The 27,600-nt window shown below is 41.5% G+C and overlaps 1 protein-coding gene across 1 annotated transcript in view; it reads right to left on the reverse strand.

Annotated features, from left to right (window-relative positions):
• Positions 1–19,007: 19,007 nt before the first annotated feature.
• The window catches only part of FCRL5 (Fc receptor like 5), a 41,935-nt gene continuing 33,342 nt past the window's right edge, over positions 19,008–27,600 (reverse strand). The window contains exons 8-14 of the mRNA XM_056122814.1: positions 26,715–26,993; positions 22,419–22,535; positions 20,460–20,469; positions 20,296–20,378; positions 20,046–20,114; positions 19,200–19,231; positions 19,008–19,097 (exon numbers count right to left, since the gene is read on the reverse strand). Coding sequence (XP_055978789.1) covers positions 19,008–19,097; positions 19,200–19,231; positions 20,046–20,114; positions 20,296–20,378; positions 20,460–20,469; positions 22,419–22,535; positions 26,715–26,993 — 680 coding nt within the window. The remainder of the gene's footprint in view (positions 19,098–19,199; positions 19,232–20,045; positions 20,115–20,295; positions 20,379–20,459; positions 20,470–22,418; positions 22,536–26,714; positions 26,994–27,600) is intronic.

Consider the following 27,600-nt stretch of genomic DNA (forward strand, 5'->3'; position numbering starts at 1 on the left):
AGCCCTCAGCAGATGGGTGATTCCCCTCACCTATACTCAGCCCACTGATTCAAAAGTCATTTTCTTCTGGAAACATCCTTCAGATACCCCATAGTTAATGTTTTACCAGCCACATGCTATCAGTATCACTGTATCACTGTCATCCTACTGTTCATGGATTTGTTCAAGCGGGCACCAGTAATGTCTTCATTTGTCCCAACCCTGAGAGTTTAGCAGCCTCTCCTTACTTTTCCTTCCCAACGGTGCCATATTGGAGGCTCTTTCAGGGTCAGGGAAATGAGACACGTTATTGTTACTGTTTTTGGCATATCAAATACACCATGGGGAGCTTGCCAGGCTCTGCCGTGCGTGCAGGATAATCTGGGTAGCTTGCCGGACTCTCCGAGATGGACGAAGATATAAGAGAATACAAGCAAGTATGTTATTCTTGTATGTTAAGAATAACATAGTTGCTTGTATTATCTTATATAAGAGATGTGTGCTGTTTTATTAAGTTTATTAATGTGTGTTGCTTTATTAAGTTCAGTAAATCACAAATCACAAATCATCCTGTTAATCGTCGATTGCCTCGAGCAGGCCCCAGTAACGTCTCCTTCATCCTAGCCCTGAGATTATATTCAAGGCTCTTTAGGAGAATGAGACCCATCATTGTTACTGGTATTTGGCATATTGGGTACGCTGCGGGGAGTTTGCCAGACTCTGCCGTGTGGACAGGCTACATTCGGTAGCCTGCCAGTTTGTCCAAAGTAGGAATGAGATAATAAGATGTCATAATAGGATGTCGTGCGGCTGCAAATGCGGCCGCGTGGTTCCGGGAGCTGGTTTTTATAGTCTCTGAGTCTTGGCCGTTGATGGGATTGATTACACGGCGCCAGGGGGCCAGTTGGTGGGTGTGACCCCCGCCTACTGGAATTTGGAGGATCTGGGTGGAGGATGCTCGGCCCAAATCCTAGTAGGCTTGGAGATCTCGGCCCCGGAACCCGCATGACTTTGTCCCTCTGCCATGTGTGCGGAGAGTGGTCTCAGCATGGTGGTGGCTGGTTCTGGAGGTCTTTGGCTGCTGGAGCCCTGGTTGGGGCGGGGAGGAAAGCTCACACCGCTCCTCTCCAAGGGACCCCGGTGGCAAGGACAGTCAGGTGCGGTAAATAAGTCAGTAAATAAGGAGGTTAAAACCTATGAGATATGACTATAAGAAGGGAATATAAGTTTGTATATTATGTAAAAAGAAAGATGGATGGAGATATCATTAGTGGAAAAAGGGAAAAGAATCCTGTTAAAGTGAAAACTGGTTTTACTTCTGGGAATATACCCCAGAGATGCAAAAAAGTATAGTAGAAATGACATCTGCACTTGTATGTTCATTGCAGCACTGTAGTTAATCAAATTGATACATATAATTAACTACAGTCTGTCATTTGAAATCACAGCACCATAGATGATACGGTTTAAGCAACAGAAAATTATTTCTAGAAGCTGGAAGTTCCAGATCAATGTCCAGCACTTTGTATCTAAAGAATGCTCTCTCTCTGGCTTGTAGAATGAATAGGTTGCCTTACTGTAGCCTTATATTGGAGAGGAGGTAAAAGAAGGGGAAAAGTGAGAAGATAAGAGAGAAGAGGAGAAAGGAAGGGAGAGGTGTTTCTTCTTACAGGGGAGCTAATCCCATCATGCGGTCCCCATCTTTGTGATCTTGCTGAACCATCATTACTTCATTACTCCAAACATAGCCACTTTGGAACACTAAAGCCTCAACATATAAATTTGAAGGAGAAAAAAAAGTACTCAGACCACACTATTTACCAAAGCTTCTTTCCTTCTGGTCTTCTTGACCTTTTTATTTTATGCAAAAAGTTAACATTGAAAGTCCAACACATATAGAGACAAAACTTCCAGATGTGAGCCTTCAACCAGACAAGCTATGCTCTTTCAAAGAACATTGTTGTGACATTATATACAAAAGCCATAGGATAAGAATTGTCTTTCCTGCTACCCCCTCTTTCTCTTTCTGTTTTGGGGCTACAGCCTGTGGTGCTCAGGGCTTACTTCTGACTCTGTGCTCAGGAATCATCTCTGGAGGGACCCAGGGGACCATATGGGGTGCTGGGAATTGAGCCCGAATTGGTCTCTTGCAAGCCAAGAGCCCTATCTATTGTACTATCATTCCAGCCCCAGAAATTCTCATTTTTAAAGACATTACAGTGAAAAGGAGACAAGAGCCACAGGTTTTAAGAAAATCCAAAACATAGCAAAGCATTTTTCATTAGACTCTGATTCAATACTCAGTCCTCTGGCCCTCTGGGATGGCAGCCTTACCCACAGGGTGCTCATAGGGGTCCTGCCTCCACTGTACCACATGGCTTCCTTGCATCAAGGATGTGGAGAAGGCCATAGCTTGTATAAATGGGCCAATGGCCCTATGTTCTCAACTCAGTTTGATGGTAATTTGCTCTCCTTGAATAACAGCATAAGATCACAGATTCCTATATTTCAATTTAGAGAAGTTAAGAGATGCAGGAAAGTTCCACATAAGAAGGTAAAAGGAATATGAAAAAAATTGGTGAAGTAGATTTGGAATTCATGGTCCGGTAATGGCAATTTACCTATGGAATGGGTCTGACTTCACACATAGTGCCAATCTGATGTTCTCATTTCACATTTCAAAACAACTGGGGACAGGTGGTAGCAATAATTTTACTTAGAGTTGTAATCACTCATTTCCCAAGAGATAGCATTATTTCTCAACATATAACACTTAATTCAACCAATTTATCTTAATAACCACAAATACTAAAATGGAAAATGTGAACTGAAATGCTGTTGACTGGGTATACTGGAATGAGTTGAAAGATCTCTGGAGTGGGTTATAGTTAGGGCAGAGCTGGGAGGCCTGGTTATCCCTCATGCTTCCCCCTTTTTTGCAATTCTGATTTCCTGCTTGCAGGAAAACCCACTGATTCACAGCAACAAATTCACAGCAACAAACCCACTGATTTCCACCAAACACCCCTACCCTTGCCAGTCACTTTTTGGATTTTATTAAAAATTCCCTGTGGTTGGATGGATAAAAAATTTATGACCTGCTTTTGACTGAGCTTTTTACAAAGTGTGGTTCCTCCAGTCAAGGATAAGAGACACCCACTAAACATTACTCTTCTCACCACTGAACTTTTTATCCAGGCTTTTCAAACTGGATGTCAACCTATTGTACTATCATTCCAGCCCCAGAAATTCTCATTTTTAAAGACATGAGAGTAAAAAGGAGACAAGAGCCACAGGTTTTAAGAAAGTCCAAAACTTAGCAAGGCATTTTTCATTAGACTCTGATTCAATACTCAGTCCTCTGGCCCTCTGGGATGGCAGCCTTACCCACAGGGTGCCTCCATAGCACCACATGGCCTCTCTGCATCCAGACTGGATGACAACTGAAAATAACAGTTAGAAGTAGATCTAATGACAGTAACTGCTAAGGCTTGATAACTTCTTCCCATGTGCTAGGCCCTGGTCTCAGGGTCACTCACTGTAGCACTGTAGCACTGTTTTCCCATTGTTCATCGATTTGCTTGAGCAGGCACCAGTAACATGTCCATTGTGAGGCTTGTTGTTACTGCTTTTGGCATATTGAACATGCCACTTACCAGGCTCTGCCGTGCAGGTGGGATACTCTCAGTAGCTTACCAGGCTCTGCCATGTAGGTGGGATACTCTAGGTAGCTTGTCGGGCTCTCCAAGAGGGACAGAGGAATTGAACCTGGGTCGGCTGTGTGCAAGGCAAAACGCCCTACCCGCTGTGCTATTGCTCAGGGTCATTCAAAAAATACATAATATGCAAATCTCATTTGGAGATTTGAGAGAGATAGGTTTGAGCAATGCACACTCAGTCTAGGGAGGCATGCCTGGCAGCAGGATTGTGAGTGAGGTGCTAGGGAGAAGCATGTGCAATGAGATTATATAGTGGGAAGCACAAGACAGCACAGAGTTAGGGGTTTGTATGTGTGTGGGGGGGCACTGACACAGCATTATTTTTGACAGAATACTCAGTGCCAGTCTCAGTTGCAATGTGGCATCTGAACAGAAGTTGGGTGTAGAACAGAAATGAGCCTGTACAACCCAGGAAGGAAGGGACTGGCAGGGCTCAATCAGGGTAAAGACTCAGGCAGGAATCATATGCTAAAAGATTGTCCACCCACTACTGAAACACATTGCATTCATTTGATTGTACAATGCATGGCTTTCAGCTAATACAAATGCTCCTGTGACAGCTACCCCAGTCAAGACAGAGCATTCTGTCACCTGACAGAATCTCCCTATGGGAAATTCCTCACCCTCCTCAGTGGTGGTAACATGTGAGCTTGCTGTCCCTATTCTTCATCTGCGTAAGAATATGACAAACAAGGAAGCACAGGGCTTGCAGTTTTGGAGGACTTTACAATATGTTAACTCTCACTGACAACACAGATTCCTCCCTGGTCCTTCTTTAGAAACATCTTTAGAATTTGTCAGTTGAGTGACATTTGGGTTCTTCCTAATTTTTGGAAAGTGTGAAATAGAAAGCTGATGATGAGCTCAGGATTGGGTAGAAATGGAAGTGTTCAACTCATTTGGATGAACATACCTGGGAGTGGCTGCTGGAATTTGCAGTAGGTGGGTGTTTAACTAGAGGAACTGCTTATGTTCATGCACAAAACTGACTGTATGGGGAAATGTATGTTTTAGGAAGCTGTCAAACTGAAAGACAGTTTCTTGACACTTTAAATATTGGTCTTGGCGACAAGTGCTTGGGGTAGGTGCTCCATGGCTCCCTTTCCCATGAGGACACCAGCTCTGCCTGTGAGGCAGCCACAAAGCCATCATGAGTCATGTGTGCCCGAGGTCTCAGGGAGGGAATGTCAGGAATTTACCCTCAGCCCTCTTTCCTGATGCTTTTTTGTCCTCAGCTTCTGTCTCTCCCTCTGCTGACTCACAGTGTTTGCCTCTCCCAGTGCAGACAGGCCCAGGTCCAGCCTCCCTCTGGTATCATCTCCATCAAGACATTTTCTCCATATCATGCCCTTGGGAGCACCTGATGAATGTGCTTTGGCTTGTGGACCCAACATCAAAGACCAGCTGACCTCCAAGTGCTCCTGGCTGAGCACAGGATGCCTGTTCCCACCCCTGTAAAGGCACCAGTCTCTATCTTCTGCCTCCTTCTGCCCACCCCCCACCATCATTGTCTGCCCAGCCACGGAGGAGCTAGCAAGCAACTATGTCTCCCGTCCAGTTTGTTCAGGGTACTGACCCCTCAAATCTGGCACCTACCTGGTTTCCAATGACATCTAGTGGTAACTAGTAAGAACTGCAACTTTACTTTGCATTTTCACTGGGCAACAAAAATGACCCAGGTACATTATTACAATGAACAGACACATCTGCAGGGAAAGGATACATTAAAGCACTAGATCAAAGCATTTAATATGAAATTCTCCATACATCTTTGTATAATCTCCCAGGGCAGCCAGGGAAGGCCCCAACAGCTCTCCCCCTTGCCACCCGGGTTGGGGAGGGCCCTCAGGCTGCTTGCCCAGCCCGGGCTGCCCAGGCCACGGGGCACACGGAGAAGGAAATCAGGGCCAAGCTGGTTTATTGATCATTTGCCGTTTATTCCATTCTCCTCACGTGCCTGTTCCAGTATCTCTGAGCCCCCCATTCTAGTCTCACACTGTCCCTCATTCCTGTCTCCTCTTGTCTCTCCCTCTCCCCCGCACTCCATCTTGCTGCCTGCCTCTCTGCCAGTCTCTCTCCAACTCCCTCTTCTCTCCTTTTCAAGCTACACTTAGTCCAGTAGCAAAATCAACATAATAAAGCCCTTCCTTTGCTCATGGGGAAAATACCCTTTAAGATGTTTTTTTCTCCTTTCCTCAATCCAATAACTCAATTAACACCTTAATTAACATCTTAGTTTTACTTTTTATTTATTTTATTTAAAAAAATTTTTATTAGTGAAACACCATGAGGTACAGTTGTAGACTTACAAATTTTTATGCTTGGGTTTCAGTTATATAATGATCCAGTACCCATCCCTCCACACGTTCCCATTCTCCATCATTTACATTTTTTAAAAAAAATTTGTATCTACTTTTTATTTTTAAGAAAGAAACATTTGCTTTTATTTTTAAGGAAACACTTGCTTTATTAAATGGAGATTCTTTAAAAATTAGGGTTTTAAAAAAATTTTTTTTTATTATTGAAACACCATGTGGTACAGTTGTTGACCTTACAAGTTTTTGTACTTGGGTTTCAGTCATACAATGATTGAGTACCCATCCCTCCACCAGTGCCCATTCTCCACCACCAATGATCCCAGTAACCCTCCCACCCCTCCCATACCCCCATCCCATCCTGCCTATGTGGCAGGGAATTCCCTTTTGTCCTCTCTCTCCTTTTGGTTGCTAAGGTTTGCAAAAGAGGCATTGAGTAGCAAACATGCTTGGTCTATAGTCTACTTTCAGCATGCATCTCCCATTCTGGGAGAATCCTCCTAACACCCTTTACTTGGTGTTCTCTTCTCTATCTGAGCTGCCCTTTCCCGTAGCATGTTCGGCTGGCTTTCAAGCCATGGAGTAAACCTCCTGTAACTTATCTCTACTATTCTAGGATGTTTGTCTCCTATTTTGTTACTTTATATTCCCCAGATGCATGCAATCTTTCTATGTCTGTCCCTCTCTTTATTACTCATTTCACTTAGCATGATACTTTCCATGTAGTGCCATTAGTATGTAAATTTCATGACTTCGTCTTTTCTGACAGCTGCACAGTACTCCATTGTATAGATGTACTAAAGTTTCTTTAACCAGTCATTTGTTCTTGGGCACTCGGATTTTTTTTTCAGATTTTGGCTATTGTGAACAGTGCAGCAATGAACATAGAAGTGTAGATGTCACTTTGGCTATACTTTTTTGCTTCTCCAGGATATATTCTCAGGAGTGGTATTGCTGGATCAAATGGAGCTCAATTTCTAATTTTTTAAGAATTGTTCATACTGTTTTTCAAAAGGGTTGAACCAGTTGGTATTCCCACCAGCAGTGAAGGAGAGTCCCTTTCTCGCCACATCCATGCCAGCACTGGTTGCCCCCGTTCTTTTGGATGTGGGCCAGTCTCTGTGGTGTGAGGTGATATCTCATTGTTGTTTTGATCTGCATCTCTCTAATGATTAGTGATGTAGAGCATTTTCTCATGTGCCTTTTAGCCATTCGGATTTCTTCTTTGAGAAAGTTTTTGTTCATTTCATTACCCCATTTTTTGATGAGGTTGCATGTTTTCTTTTTGTGGAGTTCAACTAGTGCTTTGTATATCCTTGATATCAACCCCTTATCAGATGGGTATTGGGTGAATATTCTTTCCCATTATAGATTGTCTTTGTATTCTGGTCACTATATCTTTTATATCTACAATGAAAACTATAAAACGCTACTCCATGAAATAAAAGAGGACATGAGGAAATGGAAATATATCCCCTGCTCATGGATAGAAATAATTAACATTGTCAAAATGGTAATACTCCCCAAAGCACTATACAGATTCAATGCAATCCCTATAAGGATACCCATAAAATTCTTCAAAGAAACAGATCAAGCACTCCTGAAATTCATATGGAACAACAAACGCCCATGAATAGCTAAAGCAATTCTTGGGAAAAAGACGTGGGGAGGCATTACCCTCCACAATCTCAAACTCTACTACAAAGTGGTAATAATAAAAAAAATGCATGGTACTGGAACAAAGGCAGGTCTGTAGACCAATAGAACAAGGTGGAATATCCATACACACAACCTCAAATGTATGAAAATCTAATCTTTGATAAAGGAGTAAGAAATGTGAAGCAGAGCAAGGAAAGCCTCTTTAACAAATGGTGCTCTCATAACTGGACAACCACATGCAAAAAATGGGCTTAGACCTCAACCTAATACCATGCACAAAAGTCACATCAAAATGGATTAAAGATCTCAACATCAGGCCAAAATCCATAAGATACATAGAAGACAAGTTCGGCAAAACCCTCCATGATATTGAGGCTAATGGTATCTTCAAAGACAACACTCCACTGACCAACCAAGTGGAAACAGAGATAAACAAATGGGACTATCTTAAAGTAAGAAGCTTCTGCACCTCAAAAGATCTTAGTTCTACTTCTTAATATTAATTTTTTTCTTAATATTAATTTGGGGAAAGCCAAATTTTTTGTAGGGACACAATAAGAGAGACATTGAGGCTTGTAAGACGGCTCTCCTGAGAATATCTCGCCACGGACTCAGACTACAGTTCTCAGGCCAGATTAATCTTTCCTAACCCTAACAGGGTCTGAATCTAGTTATTGTTTTTTGGATCATGACAGCATTTGTCCATGACCATGCTCTTAACTTATAATTAAGCATTAGGCATTTTGGCCAGACCCATTTCGATGTCAGGGTAGCACATAGCTCATTGCTTGCCCTGGGTCCATCCAGTCCTTCATCAGGACCCTGTCTTTGGGGGTGCTAGGAAGTAAGGGCAGCTGAGGCTTAGGTCCAGAGAACAGATGCTCAGGAGGAAAATATCACTGAGAGTCAATAAACTCCCACATTACAAAGCACAGCATTTATTTGTCTTTTTGTGTCCATACCAAAAGGACATTGCTCTGAATAAACTATGCAAAGGACTTAAAGAGTAGAGAAAAACAATATTTACAAGTCAATAGAGCACAAAGAAAGAAGTTACAAATAAACACAGAGGAATGGGAACACTGTGATGGAGCAACCCAATAAACCTAACCTACCTGAGACTATGCAGGCAGGACAAACCAATGTTATCCTACACAGCTCAAAGTTTATTATTAAGATTAATAATTTGTTTTTCACTAACTAGATATCATATATACATGCAAATAATATATATCATATTTACATTCCCGATTTATCAGCCTAAGATAGTACCAATTAAATACTAGAAATTGAAATATCCTACAGTAAACTAATTTTAGGAAAATTAAAGAATTTAGAACCATTAGATGATCTTTCTTCCTTTATCATCTGTCCTGACTTTGATAGTTAACATTATGACCCCTTTCTATATTTTTGTTTTTTTGGGGAGGGTGGGATTAGGGCATGCTAAGTAGTTCTCAGGGTTTATTGCTGGCTTAGGATCACTCATGCTGGTGTTTGGGGTGTGGGGGAACCATATGCTGTGCTGGTGATCCTCTGTACAATCTCTCTGCTCCCTACTATGCTTTTCTAGAGGCTGTGTTTATACTTAAAAAACAGTGTACTTTTATGTTTATTACAGCATTTTTTCAATATCCGATGTATGGAAACAACCTGAGTGCTCATTGATTGGTGAATGGATAGGGAAAATGAAGTACTTATACAGGACTATAAAAATAATAGTCATTTAAAAAAGCCATTTATGACAATGGCCCCTTGGAGGGAGCGGGTTGAGCTTTCCTCCTTGCCCCGACCAGGTCTCCGGCAGCCGACGACCTCCAGGACCAGACACCACCATGCTGAGACCACTCTCCGCACACCTGAAGGTACCGGCAGAGGGACAAAGCCACGTGGGTTCCGGGGCCGAGATCTCCAAGCCTACTCGGATTGGAGTCGAGCATCCTCCACCCAGATCCTCCAAATTCCAGTAGGCAGGGGTCACACCCACCAACTGGCCCCCTGGCGCCGTGTAATCCCATCAGCGGCCAAGACTCAGAGACTATAAAAACTAGAGCCCGGAACCGCCCGATATCTTATTATGACATCTTATTATCTCATTCCTACTTTGGACAAACTGGCAGGCTACCGAATGTAGCCTGCCCACATGGCAGAGTCTAACAAACTCCCCGTGGCATACCCAATATGCCAAATACCAGTAACAATGATGGGTCTCATTCTCCTAAAGAGCCTTGAATATAATCTCAGGGCTAGGATGAAGGAGACGTTACCGGGGCCTGCTCGAGGCAATCGACGAATAACAGGATGATCTGTGATCTGTGATCTGTGATGACAATATGCAAGGATAGACACTGGGCTTGAGTGATAGCACAGTGGTAGGGCATTTGCCTTGCGCGCAGCCAGCCTGACTGAGCAGGGTTTGATTCCTCTACCTCTCTCGGAGAGCCTGGGAAGCTACCGAGAGTATCTCGCCTGCAGGGCAAAGCCTGGCAAGCTACCCGTGATGTATTCAATATGCCAAACACAATAACAACGAGTCTCAAAATGGAGACGCTACTGGGCCCACTCGAACAAATCTATGAACAATGAGAGGACAGTACAGTGCTACAGTGCAAGGATAGACACAGTATTATGCTAACTTAAATAAGTCTGATAAAAAGAAATAAATACTATATATATTATTACGTTTAAGATGAAGCAAGGGCTGGAGCAATAGCACAAAAGGTAGGGCGTTTGCCTTGCACGTGGCCGACCTGGGTTCGATTCCTCCATCTCTCTCAGAGAGCCCCGCAAACTACTGAAAGTATCGCCCTGGCACGGCAAAGCCTGGCAAGCTCCCAGTGGCATATTCAATATGCCAAAAACAGTAACAACAAGTCTCACAATGGAGATGTTACTGGTGCCTGCTCTAGCAAACGAAAAACAGGAGGACAGTGCTATAGTTAGTGCTACAGGATGAAGCAAATAAAACAAAACAGGAACAAGTTCTTACATTCAAAGAACAGACGGCAGCTGCCGGAGGGAAAGGGACTGAAAGAGGTAAAACAGGCCAGGGGGCCAAATTTACGATATGGATGGGAACTAGATTTTCTGTGTGATTGTAATGGAACGTATACAGATATTGAAGTTGAAAATCAATGTTACTCCAATCACGAATCACGAATCATGACCATCCTGTTATTCGTCAATTGCCTCGAGCAGGCCCCAGTAACGTCTCCTTCATCCTAGCCCTGAGATTATATTCAAGGCTCTTTAGGAGAATGAGACCCATCATTGTTACTGGTATTTGGCATATTGGGTATGCCACAGGGAGTTTGCCAGACTCTGCCGTGTGAGCAGGCTACATTCGATAGCCTGCCAGTTTGTCCAAAGTAGGAATGAGATAATAAGATGTCATAATAAGATGTCTTGGCCGTTGATGGGATTACACAGCGCCAGGGGGCCAGTTGGTGGGTGTGACCCCCGCCTACTGGAATTTGGAGGACCTGGGTGGAGGATGCCCGGCCCCAATCCGAGTAGGCTTGGAGATCTCGGCCCCGGAACCCACGTGACTTTGTCCCTCTGCCAGTACCTTCATGTGTGCGGAGAGTGGTCTCAGCATGGTGGTGGCTGGTTCTGGAGGTCTTTGGCTGCCGGAGCCCTGGTCGGGGTGGGGAGGAAAGCTCAACCTGCTCCAATAAATTCTTTTAAAAGGGAAAAATGGTGTACTCAGGCCTCTGTTTTTTGTTGTATCATCATTAGATAAATTCTGTTGATTTTCCACCACACTACACAGGTAATTAGTAGATATAGACCTCTCTCCACTCTCCACCTCCAGATTTCTGTCAGTTACACTATCACTTTTATATGGGACATGTTTATAGTATTTAAGGACTGAAGTAACCATAATCAAATGTGCTATGTGTTTGACTGATTCTGAAAACTGAAAACCCCTAAATAGTATTTAGGACATTACGATTATATAAACATTGTTTACTGCAAAATCAAGTACTGTGATTAGATCCGAAAAAAAGAAAATAAAATACCATGTAATTAAACCCGGAGAATGTTCTATTAACACAATTCTCTTTCTTCCCACTCTATCATTTATTCACAATTTCTCTGTCCTTTAGTCCACAGCACATTTAAACCATGACTTTCTTGTCCTCTTTGCTTTTCCCAGGGTTTCTCAGTGCTGCTCTTTCCCCCTTGTTGTTGTTGTTCGTTATTCATCTCATTATTTAGAATTGACTAAGACCAGTGCAAGATGTTACTTGAAGTTTGTACTCAAATAATTTCTAAGTATACGTTATTTGCCTTGTGATCTTCATAGAAACCAGTCCGCATCCAGTTGCTCTGTTGACGACTGGTTTCTATGTTGCTCAGTGTAACTATTGAACAGAGAGTTTTTTTTGGGGGGGGGGAGGGGGGCACAACCAGCTGTGCTCAGGGCTTACTCTTATCTCTGCAAGCTGGGATCACTTCTTTTGATCCTGAGGACCATATGTGGTACCAGGACCATCTATAGTGCCAGGAATCGAACCCTGATTGTCTGCATGCAAAGCAGATGTCTATGCTCTGTACTATTTCTCCAGCTCCAGGACTGAGATTTTGTTCATTAAACATACAAGTCTCACATTCTCTTGGATATTGTGACTCTCTCTGTATTTTTAATTTTTGCTTGTTTTTGGGTCATACCTAGTAGTGCTCAGGTTGTATCATTTTTGTTGTATCATCTTTAGACAAATTCTGTTGATTTTCTACTGCACTACAAAGGTAATTAGTAGATATAGGCAGGGTTTACTCCTGTCTCTGTGCTCAGAGATCAATTTGGGAAGACTTGGGAAACAATATAGGGGGCTGGAGATCAAACCTGGGTTGGCCACATTGTGAGGTAAACGCTCTCTCTGCTGCTGTGCTATCACTCCGGTCCCAATTTTCTTTTTGTATTTTATAGTTATTGTTCAAGTTTAGATTTTCTGGAGCACATACACCATGAGTGTAGCATAGCAGATAAGATGCCCTTCGAATTTGATGCCTGACTTCAAAGTTGTAGTTTTGAATGACTGTATGCATAGGGTCGAAAATTCTCTCATGTAAAATGGACATGATGTGGTACTTTCTTTGGTTATTTTTAGGACAGGACAAGATGATGTATGCAGAATTATTGAGTCAATAAACAATAAAACGACAGTACTTTGTTGGAAAAAAAGACTACATTGGCATGTTCATTTGACTAGTGGGCCAATCTGAAGCATGGCAGCCAAAGCATCTCTCGAAGTTATGAAGCACTGCTGGCCATGATGCACTTTCTGGACCACATCCTGCTGTCTTTCATGACAGTATGGCCACAGATGTGGCTCCAGACTTCTCCCCAAAATCTGACTTCTATCCAAGGTCTACTTGACTGCTCCACTTGGAGTCCAGCATGGAGCTCAAGTGCAATTTGTTCGTAATGAAACTAATTTCCCAACCCTGTTTTGCTCACGCCATTCGCAGCTTCAGATATTTCAGGAGCTACTTTGAATCTTCTTTTCTCTCATGTGTTGTATCTAACCCATCAGAAAACATGGTGCTCTGTTCCAGAAAGCACCCAGAATCCCATCACTTCTGACTGCACCCTTGATTAAACTGTCACAAGCTTTTCACCTGGATTATCTATAGTGATTCTGATCTCCCTGCTTTTACTGTTGCTTCCTCATTCTCTGGCTAGGCAGGTATGGTCCTGCCTTACAGCCTATATTAACTTTGTGGGACTCTCCTCACATGTTCACTTATTGCCCAAATGGTCGAGAGAAACTTCCATACCTTTGTCAGGTGTCACGTTCCCAATGAAGCCTGCTGTAACCTCTTTTTAAAAAATAATTTAAGTTTTTTCCAGGGCTCTTCTAATTCCTTCTAAATTTCTTTATCTGCTACTTAGTTATTATGTTTATTAGTAGAAACTTCTTTTCCCTTCTGGAACATGAACTCCTTGGTGGTAGGACCTTTATCTAAACTCCTAGTTCCTTGCACAATGCCCAACTCAAGTGCAGGCACCAAAAAAAAAATACAGTGAACAAATGAGTAGATGATGGTGGGGTGAGCAATTTTCTCTCAACGATGACTTGATCCACTATGCCAAGCCTCTGAAGGAAACACCTGGATGAGGAATTTGGCTAATAAGTTCAAGTAACTAGATCTTCTTAAGGATATGGGTGAATCAGGGATGGTTATCACAGGGTAAGAAGGTAGGAAACATGAGAATGTCCCACCTCAGGAGTTGCCAAACCAGCTGGTCTCTCTTCTCTAGGTCTAATCTCCTGTCATTTCAGGCTGCACAAGGTGCTGAGTTCCTTCTCCCTGGAGGTATTTCAGCATAGGCTGGAGGGGATAATGGTATAATAGGTAATAACTCAAGCATGAGAAGTGTATCAAGTATGAACAACTTTCAAATTCTCCAAAAGTGAGATTGGAGAATCTCACTTTTGACTGAACTCCCCCTGACCTTTCCCATCCCCTTAAACCCAAGTCTCTATCCTGGAATCTCTGACCTCGCTGTGCTTCTGTGCCATTCCCCATATACACATTTCCTCCTTGGTGGGAACCATGAACTTCCTCTATCCAACATAGAGTGTTCTATATTTTAGGGAAAGAAATATGGTAGTTACCTTGACCGAGAACCTACATCCTACACAGATGGAAGGGAGATGAGTAAAGGGCCTCTGCATCTCAGTCTTACTCCTTGATCTTTCACTCTCACTCTTTATCACTGACATGGTCTCACAGCTCTCTCTGGACCACACAAGTATACTGCATTTTTATGTAGTTTCCACTTGACACATATGGGCTTGAGGTCCAGAGATGTGGAAGGAAGCACTGGAGAGATGGGATGGAGACTGATGGTCAGGTGAAAAGTAAAGATTAGGGTGGGGCTCAGAGATGGCTTCAAGGACAGCTCTGTAATGCAATCTAGTATCATCTTTTTATATCCAACTCCTTCATCTCTTTGTGCCAGAAAATTTAGAGCTGTGGGCTGCCAGTCTCCAGCTCAAGGAACTGTATTGGTTCAAAATTTTTCTGGTGAGCGAACACTGTACTCTGTAGTACCTGAAAAAGTTTACCTAGGGAATCACCTCTTTGTTTTTATTTTTCTGAAAAATAATCAGAGAGCACTCAATGGAAAATTCTTTATTTGAATTTATTTTTCTAAAAATAATCAACTAGCACCCAAAGGAAAATTTTAAAATGCTAAACATATGTATTCCCACACTCTCACCTAATTATCCCATTCCCTCATGTTAGTTAAAAAAGGTACCAAATAATTTTCTATCACTTCTTGTGGAGTATCTTTATGGCAATTTAACAGCTGCCACACTGTTATGGTGGAGTAGGGATCAACAAAGGCAAATAATCCAACATAGCTTTTGTTGCCAATATGGGTTCCTTTTCTCCTTTCTCTGAGAACATCTGCTTGGTATTTGTAGAGACATTATCTTCTCTATGCATAACCTAACCAGGCACCTGTGATTACTTATTTTACAGAGGAGGCAACCAGAATTTGGAGAAGCAAGATAGGGCATAGAGATACAACAAGAGTCAGGCCTCTGAATCCAAGACGCCTGAGATTTTTTTACTCACAAATGTGTCAGTAGGATATATATTTTGTAAAGAGCTTTTTTATACTTTTTCAAAAAAAGAATGCTGGTAATGAAGAGATAGTATAGCAAGCAAGTTGTTTATCTTGCACGAGGCTAACTCGAGTTATATACCTAGTACCCCATATGATCCCCTGAGTTCTGCCAGGAGTAATCCCAAAGCACCAAGTGAAGCTCTCAAACCAAAAAGTTATTTAATAATAAAATAAAAGAGTAATAGTCACATGAATTTCTTAAAGTACACTATATTATTACTGCCAATATTATTTTTCATGTTCAAATATTCTCAAGGCTAACCTTGGAAATTGATGTAGAATATGAGACCTAGGATTTGAAATCCACTTACTTAAGCATGTAGACATTGATTGTCATAAGAGCAGTGAGATATATCCTGGACTTGTGTGTTCACCTTGAAGTTTCAGGGAATATGGAATTGTGTAATGCAATCCCAGCATAGGGATATTCAGAATAATAGTGTTTGCTGAATATCTGTGTATGGTCTAAATTATTCATACCTTGAATCCCAGTCTCTGATGTGATATGAGGGGGTGCCTTGGTAAGATAACTGGAACAGAGGATAGAGTCCGGAGGAGAAGAATTAGTGTCCTGATCAAGGAAATCCACACAGCCTGGCTGGTTAGCAGCACCAAAGACTAGCCATCTGCTATGGCTGGAGCTGATTGCTTTAACTCCTGCTATGTGTTTTGCTGAATGCCCCATATCTTGGTTTCCCTAGCATGGAAAACTGTGTGCTGAATATTGAGATTGGCATGAAGCCTGCTATTTGGCTACTCTGGGTTGCTCTTTGATTAAGAGACAAGAAAACAGAGGATCTGGGCCATGTTTTCCTTCTAAACATAATGTAGGGCCAGGGAGATAATTCCATGAGCTTATAACTATATTTTAACACTGGAGGACCTGGTCATATTCTCAGAAACACATGATCCTCCATGTACTGCCAGGAATATTCTCCAAGTACATCTATATATGTTCCTCCTAACCAAACAACAGCAGCAGCAAATAAATGTATTGAAGAAAAGTTTCTGCTCCTGGAAGTTAATGAGGTAGAGAGAATAGACTCCTGTTCCTGGAAATCCCTCCTATAGAAGTAGACACAGGAGTGGAAGAAGGTACTCCTATCCCAAGCCCCCATGCCCAGAGTCCTTGGATAATGATTCCTAAAATAATCTCTCACTGGACTCCACTCTGGGGGTCACACCGGAAGAGTTGGTGGGTTCCTGAGACTCAACAAATCTCTCTGGAGATTCCCTGGACAGTTATCTAGGAATGCTATATTCCCACATGGAGGATGAAAGAGAGGTAAAGTCACCTGCAACCACTATGGATGCCAACCTCCATCAGTGAGCTCCTGAAGGATGTGTGTGGAGCCACAAGTGCTCACAGAGACTTAATGGGCTGAGATCCAGCCCTGTGAGGAGGCATCAAAAGTTCCTTCTCAGAACACATGGGTAATCATCAACTGCTAATCTCAGTTTTGTGGCTTTAAGTGCTGTTCCAAGAAAACAGGAAAAGTCCTATTTAACACTGTAACATATTCATTTATTGGCTGTGAGCTGAACATTTTTGTTATATGTTGGGGAGAGGAAGACCTTTTGCTTGTTGAAGAGAGCTTTCCTCACTCAAAAGGAGCTTTCCTCTCCTTCTTAGTTTATTTCTGGCACATGGCAAAGAACAGGGTTTTCTGAGTTTCCAAGGGAACACGGTGTGAGGGTAGGAATTCATCACAGTTGTCCATAGAAATTTACTAATTTAGGGACTATCTTAAACTAAGAAGCTTCTGCACCTCAAAAGAAACAGTGACCAAAATACAAAGACAGTCTACAGAATGGGAAAGGATATTCGCCAAATACACATCCGACAAGGGGTTGATATCAAGGATATACAAAGTGCTGGTTGAACTCCACAAGAAGAAAACATCCAACCCCATCAAAAAATGGGGCAACGAAATGAACAGAAACTTTCTCAAAGAAGAAATCCGAATGGCTAAAAGGCACATGAGAAAATGCTCTACATCATTAATCATCAGGGAGATGCAGATTAAAACCACAGTGAGATATCATTTCAAACCACAGAGACTGGCCCACATCCAAAAGAACAAAAGCAACCTGTGTTGGAGCGGATGTGACGAGAAAGGGACTCTCTTCACTGCTGGTGGGAATGCCGACTGGTTCAACCCTTTTGGAAAACAGTATGGACAATTCTCAAAAAATTAGAAATTGAGCTCCCATTTGACCCAGCAATGCCACTCCTGGGAATATACCCCGGAGAGGCAAAAAAGTGTAGTCGAAGTGACATCTGCACTTGTTTGTTCATTGCAGCACTGTTTACAATAGCTAGAATATGGAAAAAACCTGAGTGCCCGAGAACAGATAACTGGTTAAAGAAACTTTGGTACATCTACACAATGGAGTACTATGTAGCTGTTAGAAAAAATGAAGTCATGAAATTTACATACAAGTGGTACTACATGGAAAATATCATGCTAAGCGAAATGAGCCAGAAAGAGAGGGATAGACATAGAAAGATTGCATTCATTTGGGTAACATAAGGTAACAAAATAAGAGAATAACACCCAAGAACAGCTGTGATAAATACCAGGTGGTTCACTCCATGGCTTCGAGGCCAGCCGCACACTCTAGAGGTAAAGGCAGCTCAGATGGAGAAGGGAGCACCAAATAAAGGGTGCTGGGAGGATCCTCCCAGGATGGGAGATGCATGCTGAAAGTAGACTCTAGACCGAACATGATTGCCACCCAATGCCTCTTCTGCAAACCACAGCACCCAAAAGGATAGAGAGAGAACAAAAGGGAGTTCCCTGCCACAGAGGCAGGGTGGGATTGGGGATGGGAGGGTGGGAGGGATACTGGGATTAGTAGGAGTGGAGAACAGGCTCTAGTGGTGGAATGGTATAACTGAAACCCAAGCACAAAAACTTGTAAGTCTACAACTGTATCTCATGGTGTTTCACTAATTAAAAAAAAAGAAATTTACTCACTTATTCTTTCACTTATTTATTGATTCAGGCAAACACTACCAGAAAACCTCTTGTATTCCAATATTCATTAGATCAACTATCTGGCCATAACTTTTCTCAGTTCTTCTTAAATAATAGGATGAATCTAAGACCTAGGATTTGAAATCCACTAACGCGTGTAGACACTGATTGTCACAAGAGCAGGAGAGATCTATCTTGGAATTGTGTGCTCACCTTGAAGTTCCAGGGAATATGAAATTGTGTAATGTAGTCCTATCATAGGGACATTCAGAATAATGAAGGTGTCTCATTTGGTAGAATAGTGCAGCAGGCCCAAAAGGCAGATGGCAATTGGGAAGGGCATCCTCTAAGACCAGGTGTCCATGGGGAGTTCAGGGGCAGTTCTCTTTGAGGAACTATGGGGTTGTGTGTGTCTGTGAAGGAACCAGAAGACTGGCCAAAATGGAAATTCTCTAATGAAACCAGTGCACATAGTGAGTCCTTTACTGGTAGCAGAATCTTAGGCAAAGCAACTCCTAGAATAATGCTGTCACTTGGGAAATCAGTCTGAGTTCTGTAGGGGCCAGTGTTCTGAGTGAATTATCTAGGATTTATCTGGGAATATGGTCTAGGGCAGACTTAAATCTTCCCACTTCAATGCACCCTTTGCCTGAGGAACAGAGATGGACTGCAGGGTTTAACACAGTGGTCAGGAAGCTGGGTGGGCTCATCTGTGTGGATCTGAAGAAGCCAAGGGCTGAATCCTGGAGGCTGGGGTTGAAGTCACCTTCACCTCGGAGTAGATTACAGGGGAATCCTGCAGGGGTTCGGGGTTGGGGGTAGTGAGGGAAAAAAGCACAGGTGAGAATAGAGATGGGGGAGGGACCTGTGGGGAGGGTATTCTGGTCACAGAACTCACCTCATTCTTGACACTCCTTAGTCCAGAGGCCACTATGGAGAGAAGGGAAGCGGTCAGTCATTAAAAACCCTTAAGAGCTCCCTCCTTGAAGTCGCAGTTGTTTCTGGGGGTCCTCCCACCCATACCTAGGAGATGACTTCTCTCTCTCTCTCTCTCTCTCTCTCTCTCTCTCTCTCTCTCTCTCTCACACACACACACACACACACACACATCCTCCCTTCCTGTCCTATTATGTCCCTTTCCTCAGATCTCATTTATTCACAGCTTTCTCCAACTTTTTCCACATCAGTACACACTGTCAAAGACCTGACTGTGAAAAAATTGTCTTTAAGTTGCAATGTTGCTTGAAATTAAGATGGAAAAAGTAGGCATGGGTCACAGAAAGGGCTGAACTTTCAAAGCTGAGAGGCAAAAAACATGTTTTCCCATACAGCATCCAGGAAGGCAGCCCTAGTTAGACTGTCATTTTAGCCAAGAGACCTGCATCTGACTTTTGACCTCCAGTACAGTCAAATAATAAATTTTTATTACTTAATTCCACCAAGTTAGTGGTCATTTGTCACAACAGCAGTAGAAAACTAGTGCAGGTCCTGTCCCATTTCAAAAATGTGAACTTGGACATTCTGAAATGAAATGACCATCAAGGGCAATGGTTTTGCTACTTAGTGTACATACACAAGGTCATCTGCAAGGAATCAGAAGTCTGCGTGGTGGGTTTGGGTGAACCAGCTGTATATGCAGGAAGATTGAGGTGGCCCTGTGACCTTTCCTGAGCTTTAAACAAACAGATTCTGAGTCAGGGACACACTGAGAAATCATTAAAATCCAGGAGTACTCGGGTCTTACCTGTAGGTTTATTCGTCTCTTTAATACTCTTGACTTCGGAGTATACCACATCTCCTCCACTAAGATTTACTTGGAAAATAAAGTTGAAATTTGAGATAATTCTGAGTTTTTTCCCCCTTTGCTGGAGCTTCTTCTTCCTCCTCTAGCCTGTCCTTGGATAGTTAGCGGTCTGCAGGCCATTGCACATCTCCTCTCACCCCTTAACACACCCTCCCTGGGCTCCGATCAGATGCAGGGTCCTCAATCTCACCATTGCTGTACATTGGTTGCAGCTCTAAGTAGGCTGGTACATTGGAGTAGGTAGGCTCTTGGGGATTCAACTCTGAATGATTCCTATGAGACAAACATTGATGTTTCCCAGGAATTCGGAAAAAAGTTAGCTAGAACAACAATTTCCGACCTTAAACTTCTTACCTTGGGGTTTCTGCCAAACCCAGAAATATAAGCGAACATGTAAAGATAGTCTATTATTAGAAATGTCTTTATTTTTTATATACTAATAGCTTATAGGTAATTGTAAAGTTTATATTTATTATATAGCTATATTATAAATCATGATTAAATTAATATAAATTGCTTTCATATTTTATGGTGCCAGTTGATTCTGTTATTGCTCCTATTTTATAAATTAAGAAATGGAGATTTTAAGCATTAAACTGATTGATTAAGGAATGTGATCAGATAAAAAAAGAACGAAGTCTCAAACTGGTCCCCGAGACTGCTCTCAGATAGATGAGGACTTCAGAGAAGTCAGAATTGGGAAAGATTCAAAGACACTTGGGATAGCTGCTCCCATAGATATAGACTGGGAGCTGGGGTGTGACTATTGGCATCACATGGCAACCCCTTCCTCATATGCTGCCTACTGCTGGCTAAGAGATATCTCTGGGAGGCAAATAAGTGAGTTCATCTTTTCTGCTGACATCACAGGTTTTGGCTACATAGGCCACTCTCAGGTCTTTCTAGCACTTTTCAGGTTCGTTCAGCTATGACCACCTTAGGACATGAATAGATTTAGTAATCAAATGGTCACTTAGACAACCAAAGCAAGAATGATATAAGGCTATAAATAATAAAGTGAAAAAAAACCCCCATTAGCCTGTGATCCCTAAAGAAGGGCTCTGTATCTATAGTGAAAAATAACAAAGTGTTATAAATTGCCTTGAGATTTCTCAAGGGAAATGACACAGGACATGGGAACTATCCACCTTGGTAATACACAGCAGCAACTGTGCTTTTCAATTGCCATCAGATTTAATTCTATTTAAAAATTATTTAGGTATTTTATTAGCCACATGATTGCAGCCCAAGTCTTACCTAGTGGGGTCACAAGAAGGTCCTCCTGTTGCAAGGGAAAGCATAAGGGCATTAGGTACAGAAAAGTCTGCCTTCACAAGGTACATGGTTGGAAGGAGGTGCACCCAGATACAACTAGGAGTTGCTGTCAGGGAGTTGAACCCTTATTTATTCTGCCAAAGGGCAAATTGGGCAAAAATTATATATATCTTTATATATTTGTATGTTTCTTTATATAAATATATGTACACACACACACATATATATATAAATTACGTATATAAGGACATCAGATTCTGGTTTTCTTATACAAGATGATCTTGAAACAATAACATAACAATGCATAGATATGATAAGTAATAGGAGTCAACAAGTTAAAGTTAAGTTATATCAGTAACTTTTAACCTAGAGTTTGTAAAAACAATGAATGTTCAATAGCTGCATGCAAGAAAATAGTCATGATTTGAAAATCAGGTTGTCAAATCTCACTTGGTTTTTGTTTTCTCATGTTTCTCAGAGTCATTTTTCTCCTCTTCCTGGAGGAAGGGGCATGTAATATTTACCTTTTGACTCTGAGAAGCATAAGTAAAAATAGTCTCTGCAGCTTATACTATTGTACAGAGCAGAACTTTTTCAACTTTTCCCACTCCTGACCTTTTATTCACCTGAAAAATGCAACACTGGTGAGCTCTGCCAGAAATACCTCCCGTTCCCTACGTAGTTACTTTTGAGTTGATGTTTTGTTTCTGTGTAATTAGAAACATTTACAGTTGTTAAATTTTTCATGACCTCACTCTTCAATTGTGCAACGTCATATGGAGTTGTGATCCACAGTTTAGGAGTTTAAGAGCGAGAGAGACTACGTTTTTCAACCAAGAGAGCTTTAAAATATATATATATATATATATATATATATATATATATATATATATATATTTGAGCTTGGTAAATACAAGCTCCGGAGGACTGAAGGGGGTGTGAGTTTACATGATTGTGATTTAATCTGTTGAGAGTTTGAGGGCAGTTAGAAAAAAGCATGAGCCTGGTGGAATGGAACTGGCAAGGACAGCTACACACCTGCTTTCTTCCGGATCCAGTGATAGAGCAGAAGTGTCACCGCAGCAAGGCCCATCATGCCGAGCAGCCCCCCTGTGACGCCTGCAGTGACAGAGCCACTTCTGTTCTCTGTTAGCCCTGAGAGGAAGACCCAAATTCAAGATATTATGAGAAGTTACTATGAACAATTTTACATGGTTAAGCGGGAGAACCTGGAAAAAAAATGAACAGTTCCCTAGGATCTATAATATCCCAAAAAAGAGTGAAAAGAAAGTAAAACACTTGAAGAGTTCAATCACAAGTAAGGGAATGGAAATTGTTATCAAGATTCTATCCAAGAACAGAAGTCCTGGTACAGATGGGTTGACTGATGAGTTCTATCAAACCGTTAAAAAAGTTATATTACTTTTGCTCCTCCTATTCTCCTATTCTCTAAAAATATTGCAGAAATAGGAATCCTTTCTAACAGCTTATGAAGGTAACATTTCACCAAAACCCAAAGCAGATAGAGACACTAGCAGGAAAGAAAATTTCAGACCAATTGTCCTGTTCATCAACAAAAAAATCTCATCAAAATTTTAGTGAACCAAATCCAAAAATATCAAAAAGATCACATACCACCATCAAGTGAGATTTATCCTAGAGATGTAAGGATGGTTAAATGCATGAAAATAAATTCACATAACACGTCACATTAATAAAAGTAAAGATGAAAATAAAATGATCATATTAATCAATGCAGAGAAAGCTTTTGACAAGATCTAATATTCATTCATGATAAAAACTCTCAAGAAAGTAATATCTTCAATAACAAACTCACTTCCAGTATCATTCTCAATAGTGAAAAATTGAAAAATTAACTCTGATATCAGAATAAAACCAGGATGCTCATTCCCTTAATTTTTATTCAATATAATATTAAAAGTCAAAGCTATTAACAATCAGGCAAACAAAAGAAATGAAAGGGATCCAAATTGGAAAGAAAGAAGTCAAATTATCACTACTAGTAGATGACAGACTCTAAAAGGTAGCAGACTCTAAAGGGTCCACAAAAAAAGCTCCTAGAAACAATAAAGCAGCCATTAGGCTACAGAGTCAACACACAAAAATCTGTGACTATTCGGTTTTTCCAACACCATTTAAGAGGCAATCTGGAGCTCAAAGGTATTTTCAACGATATGAGTCCATTGGCAAAGGCAACAAAAACCAAAAATAAAGAAGTAAACTATGGAAAACTAAAGCATTTCTATATGGAAAAAGAAATACAGACTAAAACTAAAAACACCCAACTAAATGGGAGAAAATATTTGCATTCAAGACATCAGATAGAGTTAAAATCCAAGATATATAACCTTCAAGATACATACTCACACAGATTACCAAGGAAAACATACAAAAATTCTATCAAAAATGAGGAGAAGAAATTAACATTTTCCTAAAGACAGACAGATGACCAATAGGCACCTAAAATGCTCCTCACCACTAATTACCAGGGAAATTCAAATCAATACAACAATGAGATACCAGCTCATACCAGTGATAAATGGCACATATGAAAAAGAAAAACTGTGAACAGTCTGTGTTGGTGGGGCTGTGGTCAACTAGGAACTCGCATGCATTGCAGATTGGAATGTTGTCTGATTCAACCCGTATGGAAAACAATATGAATATCTTTCAGAAAAGTAAAAGTTGAGCTGCCGTATGACCCATAAATTCTACTTCTCACTATCTATACCGGGGCTGGAGCGATAGCACAGCGGTAGGGCGTTCGCCTTACAAGCGGCCAACATGGCCGTCCCAAGTTCGATTCCTCCGCCCCTCTCGGAGAGCCCAGCAAGCTACCGAGAGTATCTCGATATGCCAGACACAGTAACAACAAAGTCTCCAATGGAGACGTTACTGGGCCCGCTCGAGCAAATCGACGATCAACGGGAGGGCCTTTACCTTTTTACCTTTACTATCTATACCTAGGACACAAAAAGTTCATTGAAAAGGACACATGCACACCCCATTTTTCATTGCAACTAAGCACAGTAGCTAGGCTATGGAATCAACTTAGGTGTCCAAAGAAAAATGAACAGATAATGGAATATTTGTGGTATATAAATAAATGGAATACTGACAGAATGATGGTATAGTGGATAGGGTTTGTCTTGCACACAAACTGATCTGGGTTCAATCCCCAGCATCCCATTTGGTCCCCTGAGCACTGCTAGGAGTAATTCCCAAGTGCAGAGTCAGGGGTAATCCCTGAGCAGCCACAGGTGTGACCCAAAAAGTCAAAGTAAATTTATAAAATAGAATACTATTCAGTTGCAAGCAGCAATGAAATGCAATTTTAAGCAACTTGGATGGAGGTATCACAAATATTCTCATGTATGTGAAGTAAGCCAAACGGACAAATACTGAATAATTTCACTTATCTTCAGTATTAAAAATATGAGGATGAGGAAGTGCAAGGTATCAAAGTGGGTATTACTAGATTGCCCTTGACCATAAAGTATAGACATATGGACAGGGGTGTAGAATAACATAGCCTTAGGTAGTTTAGATTTATTGGGTTGTTCCCATCACTGTGCTTCCTTTCCTCTGTGTTTATTTGTAACCTCTTTCTTTGTGCTCTGTTGATTTGTTAATATTGTTTTTCTCTTCCCCTTAACTCCTTTGTATAGTATATTCAGAGAAATGTCCTTTTTGTATGGGCACAGGAAGACAGTAGTAAATGCTATGCTTTTGTTATGTGGGAGTCATTTGACTCTAAATAATAGTTTCCTCCTGGGCATCTGTTCTCTGGATATAAGCCTCAGCTGCCCTTACTTCCTAGCACCCCCCAAAGCAGAGTCCTGATAAGAGACTGGATGGACCCAGGGCAAGCAGTGAGCTAGCGAGATGGGTCTGGCCAAAATGCCTAATGCTTAACTATAAGTTAAGAGCTTGGTCATGGACAAATGCTGCCATGATCCAAAAAATAATAACTATATTTGAAATCTGCTAGGGTTAGGGATGATTAATCTGGCCTGAGCGCTGTAGTCTGAGTCTGTGGCAAGATGTTGCCAGGAGAGCTGCCCTACAACCTTCAATGTATCTCTTACTGTGTCCATACAAAAATAACTAAAGGAGAAAAACACCTTAAGAGCTATTTTGCCAGTGGGCGGTCAGGAAGGGCTTCCTTATGTTGTTTATGCTTCCAGACCAGGTGAAGCATGAGCCTGGAAGGCAAGGTGGAGAGGTATAAGTAGGAGCTGAGAGAGAAGCAGATGGGGAGCAGTCAGAGTCAGAATTGAGATAGGCGTCAGAATTGAGAGAGGGGAGGAGGAACCCAGGTTGAGAAACACAGCCTGAACAGTTGAGCAGGAGAGATGAGCAGGGATCAAGGGAGAGTTGAGCAGGAGAGATGAGCAGGGATCAAGGAATGAGGGGCAAGGAAGGAATAAGTGAGATTGGAGAGATGAGAGATGGAATAAATGGTAACCAATCAGCAACCACCCTGGTCCTCGTTCTTCCTTCACCTACATTTACATTTACATTTACATTTACATTTACATTTACATTTACATTGCCTACAGTTGTCCCGCCCATTGCCTACAGCTGTCCCTGTCCATACATAGTGGCTTGAGAGCACAGAACTCAGGCGGTGGGAGAGAGCTGCCCTGAGTGCCTTTGAACACACATCCTTCTGTGGGTGAGTTCCTTACACAGGGGAATGAAGAAATTGGGCGGGGTTGGAGAGTTGGGAGAATAGTAAAAGATAGATCAAATACATCAGGGTAAGGGTCAGGGACCTCAGTCACATGGACGACATAGAGGCATGGTATATCTATATATTTAAACAAAAAAGCCAACCACATAAAGTATTATATCTAAACTATAACATCCAAACTTTAAAATGTGCCTGTCAAGGAGGTAAGCTATGGTGTTAGAGGGTATCTGGGTACACTTGTAGAGAACAATTGACATGGTGGTGGGACTGATGTTGGAACACTCTATCCCTAAAATTCAACTATGTGTAACTTTGTAAATGACAGTTAAAAAATTAATTTTGAAAAAGTTGAGGAATCTCTTGTTCAGATTGATAGTGAGCAATGAGAGAAGCAGTTAGCTGATGAACACGATATTTGGTAATACTTTTTACCAACCTCCTCATCTTCCTCAAGGACCATCACTTTAGGAATGCTTTAGAAAATAACATGGAACGCTCCTAGCTCTATCTCTTGAGAAGCGCTGTCCTGGCTAAGCATAATGAGGATTCACCATATACTTGGAGAAAATGTGTTTTTTTCTTTGTTTGTTTACAAATGTAGCCTGAGTATAACATACCTGTGATATAAATTTCCACCACCTTACTGAGCTGGTCTCCCACATCATTGATGGCCTGGCAAGAGTAGTTTCCAGAATGTTCTGCTGTCAGAGAGAGATTGAAGGATGTTCCTCCTTCAGAGATGACTGAACTGTTTTTCAGGATGACGTCTTCATGGTAAAATCGGTATGTGATGGGAAAAGAGCCACTTCGCACCTCACAGTGAAGTTCTACCACATCCCCCACCACAGTCTGGGCCTGGGGAGCCCTGAGGGTGAGGATTGGGAGAGACACTGGAACTGAGAGAGAAAATGTCAGTTGAAGCTGCTATTCCTAACATGTTCACAGTATTTTTTTTTTCATTTTTTGAAACCACACTCAGTGCATGAGCTGATTCCTAGCTCTATGTCCCTAGCTGTGCTAAGAGAACCATGTATTGTTGGTGATGGAGCCTAGTCACCTGCATGCAAAGTATGCACTTCAAATCATTGAGCTATATCTCCATTCCCCATCACATTCATAAAAGAACAAAAATTACTAACAAATGGTGAACTTTAGGTTCCAATCTTGGAAAACATCTTGAAATACCTATGACAGACAAAGATCATGAGCTTAAACTACAAAAGACTTTTCAATGTACAAAAACATCTGACAGTAAAGTGTGAAATTGGTATGAGTCACTGAAAACTTCAAAGGTCATAAACAAAGATTATCATTCCATTACTAATTAAATACAAATAAAATCACTCATCAGTTCTGAAAAGCTTAAAATGACAACACTTATGAGGTTGTATATAAATAGATATCTTGATACACTTAAGGTGGGAATGAAAATTTGAGATGCTTCCTTGAATGACAATATGTCAATACATACCAAATTTAAATTGCATATATAAAATTTGACTT

The sequence above is a fragment of the Sorex fumeus genome, unplaced genomic scaffold (genome assembly GCF_029834395.1).
Source record: "Sorex fumeus unplaced genomic scaffold, SorFum_2.1 ptg000047l, whole genome shotgun sequence".
NCBI classification, from domain to species: domain Eukaryota; kingdom Metazoa; phylum Chordata; class Mammalia; order Eulipotyphla; family Soricidae; genus Sorex; species Sorex fumeus.